General features: G+C 54.6%; 1 protein-coding gene across 1 annotated transcript; it reads left to right on the forward strand.

Annotated features, from left to right (window-relative positions):
* Positions 1–1,761: 1,761 nt before the first annotated feature.
* LOC124782175 (drebrin-like protein) lies at positions 1,762–24,263 on the forward strand. The gene is made up of 2 exons (XM_047253923.1): positions 1,762–1,772; positions 23,621–24,263. Exons 1-2 carry the CDS (start codon positions 1,762–1,764, stop codon positions 24,186–24,188), a joined length of 579 nt encoding a protein of 192 aa, XP_047109879.1. The 3' UTR covers positions 24,189–24,263.
* Positions 24,264–24,984: the final 721 nt, after the last annotated feature.

Here is a 24,984-nt window from a genome sequence, read left to right on the forward strand (position 1 = left end):
TACGGTAGCTACTTGGGCTCGAGCGGTCTTTCCCAGGTTTTAAAAAAGGGATTAAAACTGCCTCACGCCACGCGTCAGGAAAGTGACCCGACGCCCAAATGGCATTAAAAAGTGCGAGGAGGATTTCTTTGTTGCGCATTGTGAGGTGCCATAGCATACTGTAATGGATCCTGTCGTGACCAGGGGAAGTGTCACGAGCTCCAGACAATGCAGAATCCAGCTCCCACATAGAAAAAGGGCAGTTGTAAACTTCATGAGAGGTGGGCTGGAAGTTCAGACTACACCTCTCAGCAACCGCTCTATGGCGCTGGAAACCGGGATCCTGACTGGTTGTGGCAGTAACTGTCGCAAAATACGCTGCCATAGTCTGGGCAATGTCCCGCGGATCTGTGTGGAGAGTGCCGTTATTCAGTACAGCAGCTATGGGGCATCTCCCTCCTCTGCCAGAAATTCTCCTAATGGTCTCCCACACAAGGGAACTCTTGGTGGAACGATTAACGGTGTTCAGGAACTTTGGCCACGACCTCTTCTTGCTCTCACGAATAATGCGGCGACATCTCGCCCTCGCCACCCGAAAGGCAGCAAGATTCTCAGCAGTCGGCCGACACTTGAACCGCCGCAGAGCCGCACGCCTGGTCCTGATTGCAGAGCGGCATTCGTCACTCCACCAAGGCACAGGTGGCCTTTTCCGGTGACCTGTGGACTGTGGAATGGATACCGCAGCGGCATGGAGGACCGTTTTGGTAATATGATCCACCCACACCTCAACATTCGCACAGTGTTCGAATTGGGCCAACTGGCTATAAAGTGTCCAGTCAGCTCCACTGAGCACCCATCGTGGTGGTCTCCTGTCGGGGCCCACGCCATCTGGCAGGTGAATCCAGATTGGGAAATGATCACTGCCGTGCAAGTCAGCGACCACTTCCCAGTGAGCACTAGCGGCAAGAGCTGGAGAGCAAAGCGAGAGATCAATGGCAGAGAACGACCCAGTCGCCGTGCAGAAATGAGTACTCTGTCCTCCATTGAGCAAGTAGGCACAGGATGACAGGAGAAGCCTCTCAATTGCTCTACCCCTGGGGCAGGTAATTGCAGAGCCCCAAAGCACATTGTGGGCATTAAAATCACCACAAATAATGAATGGCTGGGGGAGCTGTGTAAGAAGGTCGGTGAGGGCCGCTTCATCAAGAGCATCATGTGGGGGCAAGTAAAGTGAACATACAGTCAATGGATGACGCACGTGCACGGACACAGCGACGGCCTGTAGAGTCGTCGTAAGTGAGAGAGGCGAGGAATGGTAGTCCGTCCTGACGAAAATACCTACGCCTCCTCTAGCTCTCTCTCCACGCAGGTCGTCCTTTTTGTGGAGTGTATAGCCTCGTATCTCAGGGGAGTATGATGGATGGAAATACGTCTCCTGGAGACAGAGACACAATGGTCGACCCTGAGAAAGTAGACGAAGTTCCTCCACATGCGTCCTGAACCCTTGCAAGTTCCACTGGAGTATGGGAGCCATCTATGTTGGGGGTAGCACCTTCATCCTGTCTCTCCGACGGGGCGGGGAGACCGCAGCAGGTGGAGGGGCAGGCGTGGGACGAGATGATTGCCCCACACATACATCGTACTCCATCAACTCTGGGGAAGAGTCAGATGAAGCCTCGCGTAAAACAACATCCGCATGGTCAGATGGTTTACCACGGGATTTGACCCGCTGTTGCTGCTGCACAGTAGCTTTCTGTGGCTTGGTGGACTTTGGGGGAGCGGATGTGGGAGTGGTAAGTGGCGCACTGGGCTTGGGGACAACCTCAGCTGTTGGAGGCGCGAGGGGCTGGACCAAGTCCGCCACTGTACCTGTGTCTGCCGTTCGAGTAGGGGCTACTGGCTCTGGAACACTGGCTGCGTTGCAAGTGCACTGGCAGCTACAGGTGTTAGTGCCAACACTCACCACCTCAGTCTGCGTTGAGGCATCGACCTTTGGAGTAGGCTTCTGTACCAGGGATGCAAAAGATGTAGCAAATGTGGGAGGTTGCATCGACTTATAAATCTTCTTGGCCTCACCATAGGGAATACGCTTGGTTGTTTTGATTTCCTGGACCTTGCGTTCCTCTAAAAATATGCGGCAGTCCCTACTCCAAACAGGGTGGTTCCCAGAGCAATTAATACATTTAGCCGGAGACGAGCAACCAACTCCGTCATGAGCAGCCTGACCACAGTTTCCACAAGTCGCTTCGCCTTTACAGCCTAAGGTGGTATGCCCAAAACGCTGGCATTTGAAACAGCGCATTGGGGCCGGGAAATAAGGCCTCACACTAAGGCGAAGGAAGCCAGCTTGAACATGTTCAGGAAGTGTTGTGCTACTGAAGGTCAGAATAAAGGAGTCGGATTTGACAAGAGTGCCATCAACCCTCTTCATGATGTGTTGGACATCAACGATACCTTCCGGAGCCCACTCACGTTGCAGTTCTTCCTTGGGAATATCAGCTAGATCCCGGCATGTCACAACACCTTTGCTATAGTTCAAGGTGCTGTGCAGTTCGGTGTCTATGGCATACTCTCCAAGGCATTTAGCAGATTGGAGGTTAGTTGCTTGCTGGGAAGTGGAAGTTTCCACTAGCAAGGTCCCATTACGTAAGCGCTTCACTGATTTTAAGGAGCCACAGATTCCCTCCAATCCCTTTTGTATATAGAAGGGCGAAACCTTCTCGAAACTACCCTCCTTCCGTTTCACAATGAGAAACACATTCGGATTACCAGAATGCATTCTGTTACCTAAGACTGGACTTTTTAAAGAAGCGCCGGAGTCAGGGGGACTGACTGCACGGGCCCTCTTAAGAGACTGGGTGTTAGAACCTTCCAGCGGCCCACCCTTTCCGCTGGGAGGAGGAAAAGAGAATTTCGAAGGATCCATCTCGGTCCCACGAGCAGCTAGGGAACTAGAAGTCCACCTAGACAGAGCCCCGCGTGCCTAGGTAAGCCTTATACAACTGAGGTGCGGCAGGTTCCCCAGAGGTTGCCCGCTACCGACTGTTCCACCTCAACAGCCATGCATCTCATCAGCGCGCAGCACACCTTGAGATTGAGGGGTTTTAATAGAGGTTTATTCCATCCTCGCGATCCGGGCGGTCAAGCCAAGATCCCCATTCCCTGAGACACACAACATTCCACCGCCGCGCCGCACGGTGGTCGTTGAAGTATGCTTAGAGGTTACGGTGACAGGGGACTGGCGGCGCTTACCAGTCCCCAGCTCAGGAACCCCGGGGTCGCCAAGCCCGTACCCAGCAAACGAATGCTGAGCCCCTGGGGGCTAAGGCAGCGGAGGGCGTTGAGGTGCCGCCAGCATTTTTGCTTCAGCTGAGTAACATGAGGAACCCATGTGAGCCGGGCATCAAACACGAGTCCCAAGAAGCGGCAAGTGTCCACCACTTCAAGCAGGTGGCCGTCGAGGTAAAGTGCAGGATGAGGGTGGACCGTCCGACGCCTGCAGAAGTGCATTACTCGAGTCTTGGCAGCAGAGAACTGAAAGCCATGAGTCAGTGCCCATGATGCTGCCTTGCGAACGGCGACTTGCAGCCTGCGTTCGGCGACTCCCGTAGTCGTGGAGCTAAATGAGATGCAGAAGTCGTCGGCATACAAAGAAGGAGACACCGACGACCCCACTGCTGCTGCCAGACCATTAATGGCCACTAAAAATAAGGAGACGCTCAACACCGAGCCCTGCGGGACCCCATTTTCCTGTATATAAGAGGAACTAGAGGTGGCACCGACTTGCACCCGGAAAGAGCGGCGCAATAAAAAGTTTTGAAGAAAAGCCGGGAGCCGACCACGAAGACCCCACCCATGCAACGTGGCGAGGATGTGATGCCTCCATGTGGTGTCATACGCCTTCCGCAGATCGAAAAATACAGCAACAAGATGCTGACGTCGGGCAAAAGCCGTACGGACAGCAGATTCCAGCCGCACCAAATTGTCCACTGCAGACCGGCCCCGACGGAAGCCACCCTGGGATGGAGCGAGGAGACCGCGCGACTCAAGGACCCAACACAAACGCCGCCCCACCATACGTTCGAGCAATTTGCACAAAACGTTGGTGAGGGTAATGGGACGATAGCTGTCCACCGCCAGTGGGTCCGCACCGGGTTTCAAGATGGGGACAATAACGCCCTCCCGCCATTGCGACGGGAACACGCCTTCGCTCCAAATGCGATTAAATATCGCGAGAATGTGTCTCTGGCAGTCCCTGGAGAGATGCTTCAGCATCTGCGCGTGGATGCTGTCTGGGCCTGGTGCTGTATCAGGGCAATCGGCGAGGGCGGCGAGGAATTCCCTCTCGCTGAAAGGAGCATTGTATGTTTCAGAACGACGCGTGTGGAATGAGAACGGCGTCCGCTCGGCTCGCTCCTTTAGAGAGCGAAAGGCGGGGGGATAGGAGGCAGTCGCAGAGCTCTGAGCAAAGTGCGCGGCTAGCCGTTCAGCAATGGCGGCAGCGTCCGTGCAGACAGCGCCGTCCAAGGAGAGCCCAGGGACACCCATAGGGGTCTGGGAGCCATAAATCCGCCGGATCCGGGACCACACGTGCGAGGACGAGACACGGGAGCCCAGGGAGGAGACGTACCTCTCCCAGCACTCCTGCTTACGCCGTGCAATAAGACGACGGGCGAAGGCACGGAGCCTCTTAAAGGCGATGAGGGTCTCCAGAGACGGGTGCCGCCTATGACGCTGGAGAGCCCGCCTACGGTCGCGAATAGCCTCAGCAATCTCCGGCGACCACCAGGGGACAGCCTTCCGCCGAGGGAGGCCAGAGGAACGGGGGATGGCAGCCTCGGCCGCCGAAATGATGGACGTGGTGAAAACACGGACCACCTCGTCAATGTCACCCTGTGGGGGAGACGCAATGGTTACAGCGGAAGTAATAGCTGGCCAGTCAGCCCTGTGGAGAGCCCAGCGGGGCAAGCGCCCAGAAGAATGACACTGTGGCAGTGACAAATAGATGGGAAAATGGTCACTGCCACACAGGTCAGGATGCACCCTCCAGTGGAGGGATGGGACAAGTCCAGGGCTGCAAATAGAGAGATCGATGGCCGAGAACGAGCCATGGGCCACACTGAAATGTGTGGGAGCACCGGTGTTCAAGAGGCTAAGGTCGAGCTGAGCCAACACATGCTCCACGGCCCGACCGCGGTCATCTGAGACAGTCCCACCCCATAGAGGGTTATGGGCATTGAAATCGCCCAGAAGCAGCAACGGTGGCGGGAGTTGAGCCAGCAGCGCAGCCAAGACATGTCGGGGGAGCTCCCCATCTGGAGGAATGTAAACAGAGCAAATAGTAATAGCCGGCGAGAGCTCAACCCTGGCAGCAACTGCCTCTAAAGGCGTCTGAAGGTGTACTGGCGAGCTACAGACAGAGTGGTGAACAAAGAGGCAAACCCCACCTGACGCTCGTTGACAGGCAGCACGGTTCTTATAGTATCCCCGATAACCGCGAAGGGCGGGGGTCCGCAGTGCAGGAAACCAAGTTTCCTGCAGAGCAATGCAGAGAACAGGGGAATCACTCAGAAGCATCCGGAGCTCTGGCAGGTGGCGGAAATAACCGCCGCAGTTCATTGGAGAATGGAAGCAGGAAGGGACTGGGAGGGCGTGAATGCGACTAAGAGGCAGACAGCGCTTCAGAGCCAACCGCCGCCACTGGGGGAGAGTCAGCTGAGTCCATAGGAGAGGCCCCCAAGGGTTCCGTGAGGGCGAGATCCGCGGCAGAGGCGAGGATCTCCACCTCATCCCCGGAGCCAGGACTATGTACAGCAGGCGGTGCTGAAACCGCCGGAACGTCCTTCTTCTTGGACACATTCCGTTCCTTCTTCTCGCGTCTGCCCTTAGGGTGAGAGGGCTGGGAGAGGTTCTCTGAAGGAGCGTCGGAGGCTGACGACGACGCAGAAGCCCTACGACCAGCAGGTGGCGGAACCTTCAGCCACTGGCTGACATCCGGCTGGGAAGGAGAAGAAACGGAGGAAGGGAGAGCCCCGAGGGACCCCTTCCGCGAGAGAGGAACCGGCGGAGGCAACGCCGCCGGAGAAGGAGGGGGAGGAATCGAGCCTCCCGGTTGTGGAGCAGATGTCACTCCCGAAGTAAGCTTGGGGGGAGCGACAGAAGAGGGTTTGCCCCCAACTGCTAAGGGGGCAAGAGAGGAAGGCTTGCCCCCAGGCACGAGGGGGGCAGACAGAGATACATGGCCCCGAGGGCCCACTGAAGGCGGCACAGATGAAGCGACAACCGTCGCCCGTGCGGGCGACGATAACGTGGCTGCAGCATAAGATGTTCAAAGGGAAGCAGGGTACAACCTTTCATATTTCTGTTTAGCCTCTCGATAAGTAAGCCGGTCCAGGGTCTTAAATTCCATGATCTTCCGCTCCTTATGAAGAACGGGGCAATCCGGCGAGCATGGAGAGTGGTGCTCCCCACAGTTAACACATACAGGCGGAGGTGCACATGGAGAATCAGGATGAGAGGGGCGTCCGCAATCTCGACATGTAGCGCTGGATGGGCAACGGGAGGACATATGCCCAAACTTCCAGCACTGGAAGCACCGCATCGGGGGAGGCACGTATGGCTTGACGTCGCAACGGTAAACCATCACCTTGACCTTCTCGGGCAAGACATCACCCTCAAAGGCCAAGATAAAGGCACCGGTGGCCACCCTGTTTGTCTTGGGTCCTCGATGGACACGACGGACAAAATGCACACCACGTCGTGCCAAGTCGGCTCTCAGCTCGTCATCGGATTGCAACAAGAGGTCACGATGGTAAATAATCCCCTGGACCATATTTAAGCTACTGTGGGGAGTGACGGTAACAGGGACGTCACCCAGCTTATCACACAAGAGCAACGCTCGTGACTGAGCTGGGGAGGACGTCTTGAGGAGGATGGACCCATTCCTCATTTTTGACAACCCCGCCACTTCCCCAAACTTATCCTCCAGGTGTTCCACAAAAAACATAGGCTTCGTCGGAAGAAAGGAGTCACCATCAGTCCTGCTGCAGACAAGGTATTGCGGTACGTAAGGCTCCCGCTTGGCACTAGATCGGCGTCCCTCCCATGGCGCAGCCAACGAGGGGAACGTCTGAGGGTCATACTGCGCAGCATCGAAGTCGACTCTACCTCGCTTAGAGACGCTGGTGGCCGTGCGACCACCAGCTTGATGTGATTTATTGCGCTTCATTGCGCCACATCCGCCCAGATGCCACCTACTCCGAACGAGGGCTCTCCCCAAGGGCGCCACCCAGCCAAAGCAACGGGTACCTGGCCGATATCCCGTTGCCCGGAGTCCCCGTGCCCCAGACAAGATGGGCACATACTCCTTGGCATGCATGGGGAGGAAACAGCTCAGGCATCTGTAGTGCGATCCCTGCGTGGTCAGGGGGCTACCACCAAGAGGGTACATGACGACCCCACCACAACGGACTGGCTACCGTGCTGGATTTTAGGTGTTTAAAGGGTCCACAGTTGTCGTAGGCGCTAAGAAGAAGAGTGCGCACAAGGCGAGGAGGAGACCACCCAGAAGAAGTTGGGCGTAGTCCCCCCCCCCCACGACAATAGGTAACATGCAAGATGGTGGAGCATGATGGACCAATACAAAAACACCACGTAAGGTGTCCTTCCCCAAATGGCACGCACTGACGACGGAAATTTGGAAGAAAAAAGGAGGTCAAACCCAAGAGGGGACCATCACAGAAGGCCGAAACGTTTGAGACTCCTTTTAGTCGCCTCTTACGACAGGCAGGAATACCGCGGGCCTATTCTAACCCCCGAACCCGCAGGGGGAAAAAACCTTTGTATCATTGTACTTCAAATATCTTTAAAAATAAATGATTTAAGTACAAAATTAATCACTCAAATACGTGTCCTGTAGCGCTAAATGTGCGTCTTGCTGTAAGATAATCTCTGTGGAAGTGTCGTAGTTATTGTCCTCCAAAAGCTAAGTTCTGCAGAAGTCAATGTACTTACCTCATGATAAACAAAAGTGAAATGCTTTGCGTATAGATATCTTAGTTATTACGCTTATTGCCATGATGGAGAAAGTACTGTGCTGTAACGTATTGGTGTGCTACGGAAAAGGCTGTCTCACTGTAGCTATACCACAAAAGTTACTACTAAAACATGTTTTACTTTCCAGAATAATTCAGAAAAACTGTGCAGATATGAAACAGAAACACCGCAAAAGCAACATTGTAAATTGTCACTCATTAGTAGCGTCGTGATAAAATCGTGTAGCTGTCACATAAATTAACCACTGTGTCATCTGGTATCTCACAGAAAGTACCTCAAATCCAAAATGTATTTTCAAGTAAACCAAAATGTTGCATTAAAATCTCATTAGCAGTACTGGTAAATGTTCTAAGTATGTGAGCCTTATAGTCGTTACGTAATCGTGCAACTAACAAGCAAGAATGTACGAAATAACACTGTGTCGTCTGTTCACTATAACAATACATTCGTAATTTCTGTTTAAGTATGTTCTCTTGGTTCCTGACTGGATAGTTAACTTCAAACATTGTTGCTTGTTAACAGTTTCTTAAGTCTAACAAAGCATATTAGAAATGTGAAGTGAAAAATTTTATGGCAAAGACTAAATTTAAAAAAATAGATTGTCTCTCAATAAACGGTTTCACATGTGAAATGTGGTGCAAGCCGTTACTCTTACTACTATGCAGAGCTCCAGCTTCAACGGAATCATCGTGTGGTACATGTCGGTAAAGAATACTGGAATTTTTCTCTAGGTTGGGATCTATGTTATTTTTCTCTGAGCCAGCTGGTGCACGTGGCTGCCTGCCGGTGCGAGTCATTGGTGGTGGTGGTTGTTGGGATGTTTAAGGGGGACTAAACAGCTAAGGTCATCAGTCCCCCATCCCAAAGACAGGCGAGACAAAGTCGCAGAGCAGATAAAACCCCAAGGGGAAGGAGACTCCCCCCCCCCCCAGGCGCTAAAGAACACAAATTAGGCAACGAACACTACAGAAAAGAAGAGTACAGACGAACACCAGACAGAAAGAAATAGAAGAAAAGAAGATAGCCGGAGACTGGTTGACTGACCACACAAACAAAAAAAAGGAAAGAGTCAACCAGCCGACGACACACCAAAACAGAAACAAATATGGAGAGACGCAAGGACAAAAGACACAGAAAGGGAAAGGTGCAGGACCCCCCTAAATGGATCCATAAAAAGGACTAGCATGGATAGAATGTAAAACACTGTCAGCCATGGAGGCATTGTCACATAAAACCAAAGGCAAAGTGCCCGGAAGATTAAAAGACTGCCGGAGGGGGCGCAATCGGGGACACACTAATAAGATGTGGGTGACTGTCAGCCGGGACCCACACCGACACAGGGGGGGATCCTCCTGACGCAAAAGATGGCCGTGCGTCAGGTATGTATGGCCGATGCGCAGCCGACACAGGATAACAGAGTCCCTACGAGAAGACCGCAGGGAGGAACGCCACACATCGGTCGTCTCCCTGACAGCCCGCAGTTTATTCGGGGCTGTCATGCCACGCCACTCAGCAGACCACATCCCAAGCACCTTACGGCGCAACACCAGCTGCTGATAGCGAGCCGTAAGGCCGATCTCCAAAGCTGGGGCGTCGATCGCCCCTTTGGCCAGCCTGTCAACACGTTCGTTCCCCGGGATGCCAACGTGACATGGCGTCCAAAACAAGACCACCAAACGACCAGAGCGTGTAATGGTGGAAACAGACTCCCAAATAGAGGACACCAGAGGAGAAGAGGGATAGCAGCGGTTGATGGCCTGGAGGCTGCTCAGGGAGTCACTGCAGATGTCGATGGACGTACCTGAGCAGGAACGCATATGATCAAGAGCGCGCAATATGGCCACCAGCTCTGCAGTAAAAATACTGCAGCCAGCCGGCAAGGTGCGCTGTTCAACATGGGCAGCGTGATCAAAAGCGTAGGCAGTGCGACCATCAACCAGGGAACCATCAGTGTAGTCAGGCTCACAGCCCGGAAATGATTCGAGGAGCGCAAGAAAACGGCGACGGAGGGCCACAGGCGGAACCGAGTCCTTAGATCCCTGTGCCAAATCCAGACGGGCGGACGGCCGGGACAAACACCACGGAGGCGTAGGTGTACGGACCCGGAAGGGAGGCAGATGAGGGAATGAACCCAATTCCGACAGCAGAGACTGGACACGGACAGCTACGGAAAGCCCAGACCTAGGTCGCCGTTCGGGCAGATGGAGGACCGTGGCAGGGAAATGCGACGATTGGGATGGCCTGGCGAGCAATGCACGTGGACAGCATAGTCGGCGAGCAGTCGATGGCGGCGAATCCGAGGTGGGGAAACCCGGCCTCCACCAGTAGACTATCCACGGGGCTGGTACGAAAAGCGCCAGTTGCAAGCCGAACCCCACAGTGGTGTATGGGGTCTAACAACTTCAACACTGAGGGTTATGCAGACCCATAGGCCAGGCACCCATAATCAAGATGGGACTGCACAAGGGCTCTGTACAATCGCAGCAGTGTGCAGCGATCTGCACCCCAAGACGTGTGGCTAAGGCAGCGGAGGGCGTTGAGGTGCCGCCAGCATTTTTGCTTCAGCTGAGTAACATAGGGAACCCATGTGAGCCGGGCATCAAACGCGAGTCCCAAGAAGCGTCAAGTGTCCACCACTTCAAGCAGGTGGCTGTCGAGGTAAAGTTCAGGATGAGGGTGGACCGTCCAACGCCTGCAGAAGTGCGTAACTCGAGTCTTGGCAGCAGAGAACTGAAAACCATGAGTCAGAGCCCATGATGCTGCCTTGCGAACGCCGACTTGCAGCCTGCGTTCGGCGACTCCCGTAGTCGTGGAGCTAAATGAGATGCAGAAGTCGTCGGCATACAAAGAAGGAGACACCGACGACCCCACGGCTGCAGCCAGACCATTAATGGACACTAGAAATAAGGAGACACTCAACACCGAGCCCTGCGGGACCCCATTTTCCTGTATATAAGATGAACTAGAGGTGGCACCGACTTGCACCCGGAAAGAGCGGCGCAATAAAAAGGTTTGAAGAAAAGCCGGGAGCCGACCACGAAGACCCCACTCATGCAACGTGGCGAGGATGTGATGCCTCCATGTGGTGTCATACGCCTTCCGCAGATCGAAAAATACAGCAACGAGATGCTGACGTCGGGCAAAAGCCGTACGAATAGCAGATTCCAGCCGCACCAAATTGTCCGTGGCAGACCGGCCCCGACGGAAGCCACCCTGGGATGGAGCGAGGAGACCGCGCGACTCAAGGACCCAACACAAACGCCGCCCCACCATACGTTCGAGCAATTTGCACAAAACGTTGGTGAGGGTAATGGGACGATAGCTGTCCACCACCAGTGGGTCCGCACCTGGCTTCAAGATGGGGACAATAACACCCTCTCGCCACTGCGACGGGAACACGCCTTCGCTCCAAATGCGATTAAATATCGCAAGAAGGTGTGTCTGGCAGTCCCTGGAGAGATGCTTCAGCATCTGCGCGTGGATGCAGTCTGGTCCTGGTGCTGTATCAGGGCAATCGGCGAGGGCGGCGAGGAATTCCCTCTCGCTGAAAGGAGCATTGTATGTTTCAGAACGACGCGTGTGGAATGAGAACGGCGTCCGCTCGGCTCGCTCCTTTAGAGAGCGAAAGGCGGGGGGATAGGAGGCAGTCGCAGAGCTCTGAGCAAAGTGCGCCGCAAGCCATTCAGCAATGGCGGCAGCGTCCGTGCAGACAGCGCCGTCCAAGGAGAGCCCAGGGACACCCATTGGGGTCTGGTATCCATAAATCCGCCGGATCCGGGACCACACGAGTGAGGGGGAGACATGGGAGCCCAAGGACGAGACATACCTCTCCCAGCACTCCTGCTTACGCCGTGCAATAAGACGACGGGCCAGGGCACGGAGCCTCTTAAAGGCGATGAGGGTCTCGAGAGACGGGTGCCGCCTATGCCGCTGGAGAGCCCGCCGACGGTCGCGAATAGCCTCAGCAATCTCCGGCGACCACCAGGGGACAGCCTTCCTCCGAGGGAGGCCAGAAGATCGGGGGATGGCAGCCTCGGCTGCTGAAATGATGGGTGTGGTTAAAACACGGACCACCTCGTCAATGTCACCCTGTGGGGGAGACGCAATGGTTGCAGCGGAAGTAAAAGCCTGCCAGTCAGCCCTATGGAGAGCCCAGCGGGGCAGGCGCCCAGAAGAATGACACTGGGGCAGTGACAAATATATGGGAAAATGGTCACTACCACACAGGTCAGGATGCACTCGCCAGTGGAGGGATGGGACAAGTCCAGGGCTGCAAATAGAGAGATCGATGGCTGAGAACGAGCCATGGGCCACACTGAAATGCGTGGGAGCACCGGTGTTCAAGAGGCTAAGGTCAAGCTGAGCCAACACATGCTAAACGGCCCGACCACGGCCATCGGAGACAGTCCCACCCCATAGAGGGTTGTGGGCATTGAAATCGCCCAGAAGCAGCAATGGTGGCGGGAGTTGAGCCAGCAGCGCAGCCAAGACATGGCGGGGGAGCTCCCCATCCGGAGGAATGTAAACAGAGCAAACAGTAATAGCCGGCGAGAGCTCAACCCTGGCAGAAACTGCCTCTAAAGGCGTCTGAAGGGGTACTGGCGAGCTACAGACAGAGTGGTGAACAAAGAGGCAAACCCCACCTGGCGCTCGTTGACAGGCAGCACGGTTCTTATAGTATCCCCGATAACCGCGAAGGGCGGGGGTCCGCAGTGCAGGAAACCAAGTTTCCTGCAGAGCAATGCAGAGAACAGGGGAATCACTCAGAAGCATCCGGAGCTCTGGCAGGTGGCGGAAATAACCGCCGCAGATCCATTTGAGAATGGTAGCAGGAAGGGACTGGGTGGGCGTGAATGCGACTAAGAGGCAGACAGCGCTTCAGAGCCAACCGCCGCCACTGGGGGACAGTCAGCTGAGTCCATAGGAGAGGCCCCCAAGGGTTCCGTGAGGGCGAGATCCGCGGCAGAGGAGAGGATCTCCACCTCATCCCCGGAGCCAGGACTATGTACAGCAGGCGGTGCTGAAACCACCGGAACGTCCTTCTTCTTGGACACATTCCGTTCCTTCTTCTCGCGTCTGCCCTTAGGGTGAGAGGGCTGGGAGAGCTTCTCTGAAGGAGCGTCGGAGGCTGACGACGACGCAGAAGCCCTACGATCAGCAGGTGGCGGAACCTTCAGCCACTGGCTGACATCTGGCTGGGAAGGAGAAGAAACGGAGGAAGGGAGAGCCCCGAGGGACCCCTTCCGCGAGAGAGGAACCGGCGGAGGCAACGCCGCCGGAGAAGGAGGGGGAGGAATCGAGCCTCCCGGTTGTGGAGCAGATGTCTCTCCCGAAGTAAGCTTGGGGGGAGCGACAGAAGAGGGTTTGCCCCCAACTGCTAAGGGGGCAATAGAGGAAGGCTTGCCCCCAGGCACGAGGGGGGCAGACAGAGATACATGGCCCCGAGGGCCCACTGAAGGCGGCACAGATGAAGCGACAACCGTCGCTCGCGCGGGCGACGATAACGTGGCTGCAGCATAAGATGTTCGAAGGGAAGCAGGATACAACCTTTCATATTTCTGTTTAGCCTCTCGATAAGTAAGCCGGTCCAGGGTCTTAAATTCCATGATCTTCCGCTCCTTATGAAGAACGGGGCAATCCGGCGAGCATGGAGAGTGGTGCTCCCCACAGTTAACACATACAGGCGGAGGTGCACATGGAGAATCAGGATGAGAGGGGCGTCCGCAATCTCGACATGTAGCGCTGGATGGGCAACGGGAGGACATATGCCCACACTTCCAGCACTGGAAGCACCGCATCGGGGGAGGCACGTATGGCTTGACGTCGCAACGGTAAACCATCACCTTGACCTTCTCGGGCAAGACATCACCCTCAAAGGCCAAGATAAAGGCACCGGTGGCCACCCTGTTTGTCTTAGGTCCTCGATGGACACGACGGACAAAATGCACACCACGTCGTTCCAAGTCGGCTCTCAGCTCGTCATCGGATTGCAACAAGAGGTCACGATGGTAAATAATCCCCTGGACCATATTTAAGCTACTGTGGGGAGTGACGGTAACAGGGACGTCACCCAGCTTATCACACAAGAGCAACGCTCGTGACTGGGCTGGGGAGGACGTCTTGAGGAGGATGGACCCATTCCTCATTTTTGACAACCCCGCCACTTCCCCAAACTTATCCTCCAGGTGTTCCACAAAAAACATAGGCTTCGTCGGAAGAAAGGAGTCACCATCAGTCCTGCTGCAGACAAGGTATTGCGGTACGTAAGGCTCCCGCTTGGCACTAGATCGGCGTCCCTCCCATGGCGCAGCCAACGAGGGGAACGTCTGAGGGTCATACTGCGCAGCATCGAAGTCGACTCTACCTCGCTTAGAGACGCTGGTGGCCGTGCGACCACCAGCTTGATGTGATTTATTGCGCTTCATTGCGCCACATCCACCCAGATGCCACCTACTCCGAACGAGGGCTCTCCCCAAGGGCGCCACCCAGCCAAAGCAACGGGTACCTGGCCAATATCCCGTTGCCCGGAGTCCCCGTGCCCCAGACAAGATGGGCACATACTCCTTGGCATGCATGGGGAGGAAACAGCTCAGGCATCTGTAGTGCGATCCCTGCGTGGTCAGGGGGCTACCACCAAGAGGGTACATGACGACCCCACCACAACGGACTGGCTACCGTGCTGGATTTTAGGTGTTTAAAGGGTCCACAGTTGTCGTAGGCGCTAAGAAGAAGAGTGCGCACAAGGCGAGAAGGAGACCACCCAGAAGATGTTGGGCGTAGTCCCCCCCACACGACAATAGGTAACATGCAAGATGGTGGAGCATGATGGACCAATACAAAAACACCACGTAAGGTGTCCTTCCCCAAATGGCACGCACTGACGACGGAAATTTGGAAGAAAAAAGGAGGTCAAACCCAAGAGGGGACCATCACGGAAGGCCGAAACGTTTGAGACTCCTTTTAGTCGCCTCTTACGACAGGCAGGAATACCGCGGGCCTATTCTTACCCCCGAACCTGCAGGGGGGCAATAGCAAGAAAGGTGGCGGCAATTGGGCGACCAGTGCAGCCAGGACATGCTGCGAGACATCACCATCCGGTGGAAGGTGAAGACTGCAGACGGTAATAGCATGTGGCGTCCACACGCGTACAGCGACAGCCTCTAAAGGCGTCTGGAGAGGGATAGACTCGCTGTGCAGAGTGTGAAGGACATATATGCAGACGCCACCAGAAACCCTTTCATAAGCTGCTCGGTTCTTATAATAACCCCGATAGCCACGGAGGGCGGGGGTTCGCATTTCCGGAATCCAAGTTTCCTGCAGAGCAATGCAAAGGAAAGGATGAAGGCTGATAAGCTGGCGGAGCTCAGCTAGATGGTGGAAGAAACTGCTGCAGTTCCACTGGAAGATGGTATTGTCCATGGCGGAGAAAGGCGTGACGGGACGGGGAAGGCAGATTACGCCGCTGGGTCACCTGCTGCCTCCGATTGAGCACCCGTGCTAGTGCTATCCATGGCGTCTGAGGGACCTGCAAGATCTAGGTCCTCAGCGGACGCCAGGATCTCCACCTCGTCCTCAGACGCAGAGCTGGAAGGTGACAGTGGGGTGGCTCCCACCGCGAGTTCCTTGGGCTTAGAGCTGCTCTTCTTTGATTTCTCACGCTTTTCCTTGGGTTTAACTGGCTGGGAGGGCTTCACCGATTCAGTCTCCGGGACTGAGGAGGATCGTGAAGCCCGTCGACGAGCTGATTGCGGGCACTTACGCCACTGTCGGCCGTCAGCCTTCCCAGTGGTGGAAACCTGGGAAGGGAGGGACCCGAGGGACCCCTTGCGAGCGTGAGAAGCCGAAGAAGTTGGACACTTTTCCGGCTTAGAAGCAGGGACGGACGTCCCTGATGGGGGGGGGGATGGTGTTGCCCCTGAGGTAGGTGGCGCAGGAGCAACCCGGTGGGTAGAGCACCCCACTGGCAAGGGGGCAGGAGGAGTTGTACCACTCAGCGATCCGGCCGGAAGTCCTGAAACTGATGGGGCGAGCACAGGTGTTGTAGCGGCGGCATAGGATGACGTCATTCGCACTGGATGTAATCGGTCGTATTTCCGTTTGGCCTCAATATAAGTCAGTCGGTCCAGGGTCTTATATTCCATGATTTTGCGTTCTTTCTGGAAGATTCTGCAGTCTGGCGAGCAAGGTGAATGGTGCTCGCCACAGTTGACACAGATGAGAGGCGGGGCACATGAAGTATCGGGATGAGACGGGCGTCCGCAATCTCGACATGTGAGGCTGGAAGTGCAGCGGGAAGACATATGGCCAAACTTCCAGCACTTGAAGCACCGCATGGGGGGAGGAATATAGGGCCTGACGTCACATCGGTAGACCATCACCTTGGTTGGTTGGTTGGTTTGGGGGATTAAAGGGACCAGACTGCTATGGTCATCGGTCCCTTGTTCCAAAGTCAAAGAACACCCACAGAGAATAAAAACGATGAACAGAAGAGATCACAGACGATACAGAACAAGAGAAACTGAGACAAGGACAAGACAAAACGAACTAAAACCACACAGAGTGTGACGGTGGTTGGCCGACCATTGAAATAAATAAGGAAAAGCCAACCACTTAGAAACACATTAAAAAATCAGTGTAAAATCATAGGCCAAAGGCCAGAATCGACACCAAACGATAAAATAAAACAGAAACACTCAGAGTAAATGATAAAATCCCCCTGCCCAAATAAAACGTAAAACTAAGTCAGCCATAGTGGAGTCGTCTGTTAAAAGGGCAGGGAGCGTAGCAGGCAGCGCAAATGTCCGCCTGACCACAGCTAAAAGGGGGCAGGCCAGCAAAATGTGGGCCACTGTCAAAGCTGCCCCACAGCGACATAGAGGAGGGTCCTCCCGGCGCAGTAAATAACTGTGTGTCAGCCGGGAGTGGCCAATTCGGAGCCGGCAAAGAACTACTGAGTCCCTGCGAGCCACACAGCCGTCGTCTCCTTGACAGCACGGAGTTTATTGGACATTGTCAGTTCGCGCCATTCATCGTCCCATAGCGCCAAGATTTTGCGGCGGAAGACGGCCCGCAAATCAGTCTCCGGGAGGCCAACGTCCAGAGATGGTGCACTAGTCGCCTCTTTCGCCAGCCGGTCAACATTCTCGTTGCCGGGGATCCCTACATGGCCTGGGGTCCACACGAAGACCGCAGAGCGGCCGCAACGCGCAAGAGTATGCAGGGACTCATGGATAGCCAGCACCAGACGGGAACGAGGAAAACACTGGTCAAGTGCTCGTAAACTACTCAGGGAATCGCTACAGATGACGAAGGACTCACCTGAGCAGGAGCGGATATACTCTAGGGCTCGAAAGATCGCGACCAGCTCAGCAGTGTAAACGCTGCAGCCAGCCGGCAAGGAACGTTGTTCGGAATGGTCCCCTAGAGTGAGCGCATAACCGACTCGACCAGCAACCATCGAGCCGTCGGTGTAAACAATGCCAGAGCCCTGATACGTGGCCAGGATGGAATAAAAGCGGCGGCGGAAGGCCTCTGGAGGGACCGAGTCCTTCGAGCCCTGTGCCAAGTCGAGCCGAAGGCAAGGGCGAGGAACACACCACGGGGGTGTACGCAGAGGCGCCTGGAAAGGAGGCGGAACAGGGAAAAACCCAAGCCCGCAGAGAAGCTCCATGACACGTATGGCGATCGGACAACCCGACCGGGGCCGACGTTCCGGCAGATGGACGACTGACGGCGGGAACAGGAGACGATAGTTAGGATGCCCGGGCGAGCTTAGAACATGGGCAGCATAAGCGGCTAGCAAACGTTGGCGTCGGAACCGCAGTGGAGGGACACCTGCCTCCACGAGTAAGCTGTCCACAGGGCTGGTGCGGAAAGCACCAGTGGCAAGGCGTATCCCGCTGTGGAGAATTGGGTCCAGCACCCGCAACGCAGACGGGGATGCTGAGCCATATGCCAGGCACCCATAATCCTGACCGGACTGGATTAACGCCTGGTAGAGCCGTAGCAGGGTAGAGCGGTCGGCTCCCCAGCGGGTGTGGCTCAAACATCGCAGTGCATTGAGATGCCGCCAACACGTCTGTTTGAGCTGCCGGATATGAGGCAGCCAAGTCAACCGGGCATCGAAAACCACCCCCAAAAACCTGTGCGATTCCACCACCGAAAGAAGTTCGCCGTTAAGAGAAAGCTGCGGCTCCGGGTGGACAGTACGTCGCCGGCAGAAATGCATAACGCAGGTCTTGGTTGCCGAAAACTGAAACCCATGCGCTACAGCCCTAGACTGCGCCCTACGGATAGCGCCCTGTAGCTGACGTTCAACAGCTGCAATGCCGGGAGAGCTGTAATAAAGGCAGAAGTCGTCAGCATACAGGGAAGCGGAGACAGAGTTTCCCACGGCCGCAGCAAGACCGTTAATGGCTAGTAAAAACAGACAGACACTTAAAACGGAACCCTGTGGCACACCGTTCTCCTGGACGTGGGAGGAACTATACGAGGCCGCGACTTGCACGCGGAAGGTACGACACGACAGAAAATTGCGGATAAAAATCGGCAGAGGACCCAGAAGACCCCATCCATGAAGCGTAGAAAGAATGTGATGACGCCACGTCGTATCGTACGCCTTCCGCATGTCGAAAAAGACAGCGACCAGGTGCTGACGGCGGGAAAAGGCAGTACGGATGGCCGACTCCAGGCTCACCAGATTGTCGGCGGCGGAGCGGCCTTTACGGAACCCACCCTGAGACGGAGCCAGAAGGCCCCGAGACTCCAGTACCCAATTCAAGCGCCGGCTCACCATCCGTTCAAGCAACTTGCAAAGAACGTTGGTGAGGCTAATGGGACGGTAGCTGTCCACCTCCAGAGGGTTCTTTCCAGGTTTCAAAACGGGGATGACAATGCCTTCCCGCCATTGCGACGGGAACTCCCCCTCGACCCTAAGACGGTTGTAAAGATCGAGAAGGCGCCGCTGGCAGTCCACTGAAAGGTGTTTCAGCATCTGACAGTGGATGCCATCTGGCCCAGGAGCGGTATCAGGGCAAGCAGCGAGGGCACTGCGAAATTCCCACTCACTAAATGGAGCATTGTAAGATTCTGGGTGGTTGGTGCGAAACGAAAGGCTCCGACGTTCCATCCGCTCTTTAATGGAGCGGAAGGCCTGGGGGTAATTCGCAGAAGCGGAACTCATAGCAAAATGCTCTGCTAAGCGATTGGCAATGACGTCGGAGTCAGTACAAACTGCTCCATTCAGTGAGAGCGCAGGGACGCTGACAGGTGGCCGATAGCCGTAGACGCGTCGAATCCTGGCCCAGACCTGCGATGGAGTGACATGGAGGCCAATGGTGGACACATACCGCTCCCAACACTCCTTCTTGCCTTGGCGGATAAGGAGGCGGGCCCGCGCACGCAGCCGATTGAAGGCGATAAGGTGGTCGAGGGAGGGATGTCGCTTGTGACGCTGGAGCGCCCGCCGGCGATCTTTAAACGCTTCAGCGATCTCAGGCGACCACCAAGGCACAGCCTTCCGCCGAGGGGACCCACAGGAATGGGGAATGGCAGATTCGGCGGCAGTAACGATGCCGGTGGTGACCGATTGAACCACCGCATCAATGTCATCGGTAGAGAGAGGCTCAAAAGCGGCAGTGGAGGAGAACAAGTCCCAGTCAGCCTTATTCATAGCCCATCTGCTAGGGCGCCCAGAAGAGTGGCGCTGTGGTAGTGACAAAACGATCGGAAAATGGTCACTACCACACAGGTCGTCATGCACACTCCATTGGACAGACGGTAAGAGGCTATGGCTACAGATTGAAAGGTCAATGGCGGAGTAGGTGCCATGCGCCACACTGAAGTGTGTGAAGGCACCATCATTTAACAGCGAGAGATCGAGCTGCGACAATAAATGCTCAACAATGGCGCCTCTACCTGTTGCCACTGACCCACCCCACAGAGGGTTATGAGCGTTGAAGTCGCCCAATAGCAAGAAAGGTGGCGGCAATTGGGCGACCAGTGCAGCCTGTGGCGTCCACACGCGTACAGCGACAGCCTCTAAAGGCGTCTGGAGAGGGACAGACTCGCTGTGCAGAGTGTGAAGGACATATATGCAGACGCCACCAGACACCCTTTCATAAGCTGCTCGGTTCTTATAATAACCCCGATAGCCACGGAGGGCGGGGGTTCGCATTGCTGGAAACCAAGTTTCCTGGAGAGCAATGCAGAAGAAAGGGTGAAGGCTGATAAGGTGGCGGAGCTCAGCTAGATGGTGGAAGAAACCGCTGCAGTTCCACTGGAGGATGGTGTTGTCCATGGCTGGGAAAGGCGTGACGGGACTGGGAAGGCAGATTACGCCACTGGGTCACCTGCTGCCTCCGATGGAGCATCCGTGCAAACGCCATCCATTGCGTCCGTGGGACCGGCAAGAGCGAGGTCCTCAGCGGACGCCAGAATCTCCACCTCGTCCTCAGAGGCAGAGCTTGTAGGAAGTGGCGGGATCGGTGCCACCGCATTACCGTTGGTCTTGGGGACTTTCTTCTTTTTGTGCTTGTCACGCTGTGCCTTCGGCGGTTCAGGCTGCATGGGCTTCACTGGGTCAGTCTCAGGGACAGACGATGACCGCGAGGCCCGACGACCAGGGACTGGCGGTTGTTTCAACCACTTGCGGGCGTCCGCTTGTCCACTGGTCGGAACTTGCGAAGGGAGGTCCCCAAGGGATCCCTTCCTGGCGAGAGCAGCCTTAGAAGTCTTACGCTTCTCCGGATGGGAAGGGGGAGCTGATGTCCCCGAAGGTTGGGAGGGTGTTGCTCCTGGAGAAGATGGAGCAGGAGCAACAGGGTGTGAAGTGCCCCCCACAAGCAAGGGGGCCGGTGAATGCTGACCGATCTTAGAGCCGATTCGTGATGACGGGAGAACCGTCGTTGCAGCAGCGGCGTAGGTTGACGGCATTGCCACAGGATGGAGCCTCTCATATTTCCGTCTAGCCTTGGGGTAGGTCAGCCGGTCCAAGGTCTTATATTCCATTATCTTCCGTTCTTTCTGCAATATCCTACAGTCCGGCGAGCAGGGGGAATGGTGTTCTCCGCAGTTAACACAGATAGGAGGCGGGGCACATGGAGTATCGGGATGCGAAGGACGTCCGCAATCCCGACACGTCATGCTGGAAGTACAGCGAGATGACATGTGCCCGAACTTCCAGCATTTAAAACACCGCATCGGAGGAGGGATATATGGTTTCACATCACAACGGTAAACCAGCACCTTAACCTTTTCGGGTAAGACATCACCCTCGAAGACCAAGATGAAGGCACCGGTGGCCACCTGATTATCCCTCGGACCCCGATGGACGCGCCGGACGAAGTGAACACCTCGTCGTTCGAGGTTGGCTCGTAATTCATCGTCGGACTGCAGAAGAAGATCTCGGTGGAATATAATACCCTGGACCATGTTCAGACTCTTATGCGGCGTGATGCTAACGGAAACATCCCCCAACTTGTCACAATTGAGCAACCTCCGTGACTGGGCAGAGGATGCCGTTTTTATCAACACCGATCCAGACCGCATCTTGGACAAGCCCTCCACCTCACCGAACTTGTCCTCTAAATGCTCTACAAAGAACTGAGGCTTCACGGATAGAAAAGATTCCCTATCAGCTCTGGTACAGACAAGATATCTGGGCGAATACGTCTCAGTGTCACGCAATGCCTGTCGTTCCTCCCATGGTGTGGCGAGGGAGGGGAACGATTTGGGGTCATAAACGTTACCTTTAAAATGGGCTCTCGAACGCTTAGAGACTGCTGACGGCTGGCCGCCAGCGACAGATGATGTACCACGCTTCATTGCGGGTCATCCGCCCTGATGCCACCTACTCCGACCAAGGGCCCTCCCCACGGGCGCCACCCAGCCACAGCAAAGGCCACCTGGCAGGATGGCCATTGCCGGGAGTCCTGATGCCCCAGGGAGATGGGCATCTACTCCTTGGCATACGTGGGGAGTGAACGGCGCAGGCATCAGTAGAGCGATCCCTGTGTTGTCAGGGGGCTACAACCAAGAGGGTACATGGCGACCCCACCACAACGGACTGGCTACCGTGCTGGATCTTAGGTGCAAAAATGGCCAAGGTCGTCTTCACAGCTAAAAGAAACACTGCAGAGTGCAGCGTGGTAATCGCCCAAGAGATCGAAAACGAGCGGGACACCATTGCAACGACGAGAAAGACGGCTATAGGTCTAATTGCACGAAGGATACAGTGCACCATGTAAGGTGCCCTTCCCCTATTGGCTCGCTCTTCGGAATAATTTAGATAGATGGAGGTCAAACCCGAGAGGGGACCATCACATAAGGCCAAAACGTTTGAGACTCCTTTTAGTCGCCTCTTACGACAGGCAGGAATACCGCGGGCCTATTCTAACCCCCGAACCCGCAGGGGGTAGACCATCACCTTGACCTTTTCCAGTAACGTATCACCGGTAGCTATCTGATTTTCCTTCGGACACCGATGAACGCGCTGGACGAAATGTACACCTCTGCGCTCTAAGTTGGCGCGCAGCTCGTCATCAGACTGCAAAATAAGGTCCTTATAGTAAAGAACTCCCTGGACCATATTTTAACTCTTATGCGGTGTGATCGTAACAGCAACATCCCCCAACTTGTCACAAGCAAGTAACCGTCGTGACTGCGCAGAGGATGCCGTTTGGATCAGGACCGATCCAGAGCGCATTTTTGACAAGCCCTCCACCTCCCCAAACTTGTCCTCTAAATGCTTGACGAAGAACTGAGGCTTTGTGGGGAGGAAAGACTCCCCATCAGCTCTCGTACGAACTAAGAATCGGGGCGAATAATTGCTACTGCCATCCTGAGATTTACGTTCCTCCCACGGCGTGGCCAGAGAGGGGAACGTTTTCGGATTGTACTTTTCAGCATTAAATTGAGCCCGAGAACGCTTAGAGACTGCTGGCGGCTGGCCGCCAGCGAGAGATGATGTACCACGCTTCATGGCGGGTCATCCGCCCTGATGCCACCTACTCCGACCAAGGGCCCTCCCCACGGGCGCCACCCAGCCACAGCAATAGCCACCTGGCAGGATGGCCATTGCCGGGAGTCCTGATGTCCCAGGGAGATGGGCATCTACTCCTTGGCATACGTGGGGAGTGAACGGCGCAGGCATCAGTAGAGCGATCCCTGCGTTGTCAGGGGGCTACAACCAAGAGGGTACATGGCGGCCCCACCACAACGGACTGGCTACCGTGCTGGATGTTATGTGACATGTGGTCCATGGACGTCGTCAGTGCAGAAAATGGCCCTGCACAGTGCTTGGCAGAAAGTGCACGCAGGAGCGTATCCATGCCCAAGCGATGGAGAGCGGGCAAGACTGCAATGCAACGACGAATAAGATGGCGAAAGTTCTCAACACAACACGGACACAATGCACCAAGTAAGGCGCCCTTCCCCAATCGGCTCGCTCTTCGGAAAAATTTAGAAAGATGGAGGTCAAACCCGAGAGGGGACCATCACATAAGGCCGAAACATTTGAGACTCCTTTTAGTCGCCTCTTACGACAGGCAGGAATACCTCTGGCCAATTCTAACGCCCGAACCCGCAGGGGGGATGATGCTAGTGAAAGACTGCGACAGGAACGCAACAAGGAAGCACAGGATCTCATATCACAAAACAAATTTGATGCTCGAGCTGTGTTTGAGAAGACTATATGTGCAGGACAGCTACACAATTTACGCCGTGCATCAGCAACGCCCCCTGACTTATTGGCAAACTCCAGTCCTCTTGGCAGGAAAGCTTCATTGCCAGTGTGGCCTCCAAAAATGGAGAATGGAATCCAAGAGGAAGTACAGTCTGTTCCAACTCCAGAGCAGAGTCCTGTGAAAGTTCCAGAAATGTTTAAGTCTGATACTGTACAAGAAGAGGTTCTAGCTCCACCAAGGCAGTTCGAGCAAGAGTCTCCTACAGAACGTCTTCCTCAGGAGGCAGGCACAAACCCCAACTTAGACAACTGGCACGTCCACCACAGTGATATAGAACCAGAGCAAGAAGTTTTGGTGAGTGATGATGTTGGACTCAGAGCTCGAGCTCTGTATGATTACCAAGCTGCCGATGCTACAGAAATAACTTTTGACCCTGGTGATATAATTTCACATATTGATCAGATTGATTAAGGCTGGTGGCAAGGACTTGGACCTGATGGAACATTTGGTCTCTTCCCGGCAAATTACGTGGAACTGATTGACTGAGCTGCTGGCATGTATACATGGCAAATATAATGTTGATGTTCTGTGCATTGTATTAGTAAGGACCATTTGAAAGATATCCAATTTATAGATTTTATTATTTTCACTGTTATTGTGCACTTTTGATTGTGAAGGTACATTTGCATTCAGAAAATGATGTGTGAAACTAGAGAGTATGAGTTTCTGTCTTTGTAATAATTTTGTTTGAGCATTACTGTGAAACAGGATAAGTCTTTGCATAGGATGTCAGGTTATTCCATTTTAGATACACTATAGCACTGCTCAATAGACTGACTGACTTACTGTTGACAATAATAGGTTCTTCCAGCAGTGTGATACTTCTGTAATTGTCTTGCAGTTCACACAGGTGACCACATATACGTATTTGCTCAAGTTTTGGGACGAATTTTTGATCCATCTCAAACTTGAATTGTTATGTGAGTCATTTGGGTACAGGAAGTCATAGCAATTTGTAATTCATATCCCAAAGGGCATTATGATGAGAGGGACACATGTTGCGTCACAAGAAATAATTGTTAAAGAGATACATTTAAGTAGATAGTATTTTAACATATTTATGGAGTGTCAAGCAACAAGTGTTGTAAAACTATCTTATTGCTTTGCAAATGACTGTTAAACATTATACCCTTCATTTTTCTTCATGGTGAGTTCTTAAAGTTGGAGATGATATGTGGTGTTATTTTTGCTGGACACACATTTTGAT

The sequence above is a fragment of the Schistocerca piceifrons genome, chromosome 1 (assembly GCF_021461385.2).
Source record: "Schistocerca piceifrons isolate TAMUIC-IGC-003096 chromosome 1, iqSchPice1.1, whole genome shotgun sequence".
Taxonomy (NCBI): Eukaryota; Metazoa; Arthropoda; class Insecta; order Orthoptera; family Acrididae; genus Schistocerca; species Schistocerca piceifrons.